Raw genomic sequence first — 5157 nt, 5'->3', positions numbered from 1 at the left:
GCACTTTAAGGAGAGAGAGTTAGCGTAATACGCTACACGGGGGAGGGTGAAAATTTTAAAGCTTACACTGGTCAGAGAAAGTTCTGCTAAGAGGTGAGTGAGATGAATTAGCACTTTTAATGGTCACAGTTGGCTGCTTCAACAGTACGTCATCATTTGTCAAAAAGAGCAAAAAAATAAATTTGGTATTACAGTATTATGGCAATTTTTACATATTAAATATTCCTCTGATTGCATGAATTTCGTAAAAGGCGATAGACAAGTACCACGCATCACAGAAGGGGAAGAAGTTTTATCATATGTTCTTCCATTAGTAAAGCAAAGGGAAATTTTATATTCCCAGAAATCAAGTCTAATCAGATTTGAACCTCTTTTTTAAGGTTTTTCTTGGAATTTTAGGAAACGGTTGGTATCGACAACTTGAAACCCTTTATTCCATTCCCCTCCTATAAAAAATTTTGTATGGACTCTCTGAACGCAATACTTGGCGTAAGAACTTCAGCTCTTCATCAGATTTGATGAATTTTGCTTGACGAAGAAGACAGAAATATCGTATCGAAAGTCTTTCAAAATCCAAGTGTGGGTTATTCTGCGTTTTTTCTAATTCAAAACCTGTACAGAACAGTTCGAAGGCGTTTGAATGAATCGAATTTGAAGATTAACAGGTCCAAGAAAGGTTGAATGAAACAAAAATAGAAAAACAACAAAATTGAAGGGGTGGTCAATCTTACCAGCTAAATAAATATTTCCCCTCTGGTTTTTACATGCCTTAAAAAAATGTTTGCATCAGTGTCTATTTTTATTAAAAAACAAAAAGAAAAAAAAAGAATTTGTTAAATAATGAAAAGAAAGCATTTATTATTGTATAAAGCTTTTATGACATTTTTCGAACTATAATTTTTCTCTTAATCAAATCAGTTACGATCGTTTATAACTTTTACTTTAGAATACAGAACCAACTTGTTCGGTACGAAGCAAAGCTTTGGCGATATAACCTTTATAAACTTCTGTTTCATGTTCACCTCACTAACGAATACAATGCCGACTAAAGGCGTTCCTAATACGTCATCTTCTGTTGATTCGGCATCACTTATATTAAGCACATGATGGATAAGAGCCGGGGTTGGGTTAATAGCATTCAATTGAACTTCGTTGCTTTTCTTGGTCTTCTTTTTTTCTCCTTTCAATGGTTTACAAGAATTAATGCCATACAGCTTCAAATCAGCGAATTTAATCATAAAGGAAAAAGGGGTCAATGATAGGTTGGGTCCATAAAAATATTTGTTTATTTTCCAATTTCTAGCTACGATCCTATTATCCGGGAAGGTACACCACACTTTCGGTAATAGAACAACTTTCATAAATGAAGGCACGTCTTTTAGTAATTTTTGATATAAAGGCTCCTCATCGGACACAAAAATAGTATCCACTCCAAAAACTTTAGCAATTTCAATCAAATGATTATAACCGGCTTCTTCTACCCAACCACAAGTGTTTATAACGACACCAGAATATTTCACAGTCTTCTTTGCGTTCATGGATTCCAAAGTGGTTTTTGCTACTTTTTTTGTTAATGTTCTAAATAAATTGTAGTCAGATTTCGGAGTAATGCAGCCGAAATGATACATTGGAGAACCTTCTTTCCAAAAACCTCCTTCTATACCAAATCGTTCAACAACACTTGTCCCGATTACTCCAGCTATTGGTATGGCGCCTCTACCTACGTTAATATTAACATATAAAGGAGTCCTAGCAGAACGACCTGCAAGATTTAAAATTATCCGACAAAATGTAGTCTTTCCCGTACCTCCAACTCCGACCACCATAGCGATTGGGCCGCGTTTGTCCTTCTTTTCCGCATCCATTCGCTTTTCTTCCAAGTTTTTATGGTAATTTCGATATTGACTCATTGTCGACTCTTTCGATATGTAAATAGCTTCGATTTCATCATCTAAAAATTCTACGTGCAAAACACACCCGCAAGAAGTGCAAATTGTTTTATGAACAGCTATCATTAATTCGTATTTTTTGTCCTTTATTAGCTCAGCGCCAAGAATTTCAGCAGAGCCTGATATCAACGTCACATACAATTTAACGGTCCCACCCTTTTTTTGAATACGTAACTCGGAATCAGCCTCCAAGGTATATTTCCCAGATAATTTTAATTCTTCACTCATTTTCTGATATTTTTTTACGTTTTCACTGTACGTTCGGGGAAGTCTCTAATTTGTTTAATAATGATATTGAAAGTTAATTAGGTCATTAATTGAACAAACTGAACTTCACAATAAGAACGGCGATATTGGAACATATGAGAATTGATTTTATTGAAGTGCCGGAATTAGTGTAATTGATTATATACGAAAGGTAAACAATTTTTATTAAAAAAAGCTAATTTTTGCAATAACACGAATTCTCGAATATACCATGACCGAAATACCATGACCAAAAGTGGGTCGGATTATATGCACCACTGCGTTACTCCATTACTAACGAATGGAAGTCTTCATTTCAATCAAACCCGACAATTGTGCTAGACAGATCTGACATATTTGCTGATGATAACATTCTTGGTCCAGTCAATAATAAATGTGCGCGCTTGTTATCAAGGAGCGATAAGTAGGTTCAAAATTGATTTCTAATCCTTGTTTTAATTTAAATTTTTATATGTTGGTTTTATACACTGAATTTTCATTGTGCACTAATGTCGAGCTTGTTTCGAATTGTTTTTGTTTTATAAATATGTAATGTAAATTTTTTTCTGACTTTTTTTGCACGGTTCTTCATTCTTTCTATCTCACGGGATTTTTTAAAATTATGGGACACCATGTCACATGTATTTTTCACACGCTTGCTTTTGCTCGGTTTCCTAAGCTACGTATATCCCGTGGAAGAAAGCGTTGGGTGTCGCTTATAAAATAAAAGTCGAAGCCACGTATGAGTAGATGGGTGGATACGATTTGCGACCATCAAGGCAGTAGTCGCGAGTTCTAATCTCAGTACGGTAGAGTTTAATCGCTCAATAGCTTATCGACTGTGTACACATTCATTGGACTGCGGCCACGGCCCATTTCTTATGAACTGAACTGAATTTTCACTTTATGATAAGAGTAATTTTATTTTTGAAACCAAAATGAACTATGTCTGTTTCATAAATAGTAACACAAAAACAGGCGTAGATGGTTCAAATTTTGTAGAGTTCATTGGGTCATTGTTTCACAAATAGTAATAAAAATTTTACTCTCAACTTTTTGCTCAGTTTTATAGTTTTTTTTAACTCGCAGAATTTTCTAAAGTTGTGCAACATATCCGCAAATTTGGTTTGATATATTTTTATTATTTTCACATAGAAGATTAATATTATTGTTACTAAATCATTAACTTACTTCAAGCGCTTTCATTGTTCTACAAGAACTTTCAAATTTCATCTTTGTATATTTGTACTAAAACAATGATCGATTTGTTTCTTTTTATGTTTCATTCCCTTTTGTTTCAATTTTAACACAGGGTTAGTTGGGCAAAATGGCTCATTAGTGAGTGTTTTATTTGAAAGATTTTCCTTACAATGATTCGTGATGTAAGCAAGACGCACAGTTCAGTTCAGCATTTCTTTATGTTGGCCAACTTAAGGTTATTTAGATTCCCCAAGAAGAATGCTTTTTTGGAACGAATTTTAAGGAAAGAAATTTGTAGCTCACTCTCATTTCTATTATTTTTAATTGTGTTACAAAAATAACGCTGAACGCAATGAACAAGATCACTTGAACACAGCTTCCTTCGTTGCTAAAGGAAAATCATATGGTTGACGTTTACTTACATAAATGAAATGAAGTGAAAAATTCCTTTAAGTGCAAGTTTTGAAAGCAAAAGAAGAAAAGATAAATATTATGTCATTTTAAATACTTTAATTTAATTTTTTATACTCATCACCGAAAGCTGCAGGATATATTCATTTTGTCAAAACGTTTGCAACGTCCAGAAGTAAGCGTGAGAGACCCCACTAATTATATACGCTGGTCAAGAATGAATATTCGATTTAGGTATGTCCGCCTGTCAGCCCGTGTAATGTCTGTTGCAAACATTCTCCTTATCCATAACTCATAAACTACAGCAGACAAAAATTTAAAAAAATGTGAACTTATACTATACGGACGATGCTGTATTAAAAAATTTCTCACACCTACGCGATGTTGTAGTGTATCAAGGTTTTCTTTTCTTTCAATACCTTTATAAAGCGCAGAAACAAGCTTCAAGAACCCCATAAAGTATATAAATTCTTGGCCAATTCAAATTTGGGCATTTAAACATGTCCTTCTGTTTGTCTCTTCACCTGGTAGGCACTTTCCTGTTAGCGAAAATGAGGATATCGCCCACAAATTTGCAAAAGAATTTGGCATTGATTTAAACTTTTCCAAAGATCCGCCTGCAACGCCCACACGCCTATACGAAAAATCTTTTGTTTCGAAAATAGGAACAATCAGCCGCGCCTACTTCTCATAATAGAGCATGAATATCAGTTTTTTTTGGTTTGTTTTTCTTTCACGGGATAACCGTGATGGGTATAAAATATTCGGTCACGATCGAATATAATCTTCTTACTTGTTGAATTTAATTTAATATAATATTTCTTTTCTTGTTCCGTCTTATTACAATGAAATTTTTTTGGTCAACACAAATAGCCACTGCAAGGACTAAGATATTAACCACATAATTATGTTTTGTTTCCCCGAAAATACATCACTGGTCTTTTCGACGGTTATAACAAGTTTTAACCTAGGCGGCTGAATCCCAAATCTAAGATGACAACTTTGCATATAAATAGGACTGAGCATTTCATCATAATTTTAAGCATGAATTTGAATAAGAAGGATTGGTTTATACCGGGGTTTATAGTCTTGACCTTCAACTGGCTAAGAATTTCCGCCAAACATAATTTAGGATAATGCAGACATTGCGTCGCATGTTAAGGTCGCGCATTAATTTTTTATGAATATATGACCTAGCCTTGATTTGAAAACGCAATCATCAAAAACAAGTAAGAATACTATAGTACGCCACGAACAACTATTCAATACCCTACTACATATATATTTATTGGACTATTTTTGAAATTAAGGCGTTGTATGAGCAGGGGTCGAAAAACTGGTTCGGTTGAAT

The 5157-nt window shown here is 34.1% G+C and overlaps 1 protein-coding gene across 1 annotated transcript; it reads right to left on the bottom strand.

The window, feature by feature from the left end:
* Positions 1–914: 914 nt before the first annotated feature.
* LOC119643563 (protein CLP1 homolog) lies at positions 915–2177 on the bottom strand. Its single transcript, XM_038042951.1, has one exon. It carries the CDS (start codon positions 2175–2177, stop codon positions 915–917), a length of 1263 nt encoding a protein of 420 aa, XP_037898879.1.
* Positions 2178–5157: the final 2980 nt, after the last annotated feature.

Source organism: Glossina fuscipes, unplaced genomic scaffold (assembly GCF_014805625.2).
Source record: "Glossina fuscipes isolate IAEA_lab_2018 unplaced genomic scaffold, Yale_Gfus_2 61258, whole genome shotgun sequence".
NCBI lineage: Eukaryota > Metazoa > Arthropoda > Insecta > Diptera > Glossinidae > Glossina > Glossina fuscipes.
Note: the sequence above shows the minus strand (reverse complement) of the source record. Positions and strands in the feature narration are given on the sequence as shown.

What these genes read in the sequence shown, in the direction of transcription:
- LOC119643563 (XM_038042951.1), bottom strand. Translation starts at nt 2,177, where the DNA reads ATGAGTGAAGAATTAAAATTATCTGGGAAATATACCTTGGAGGCTGAT.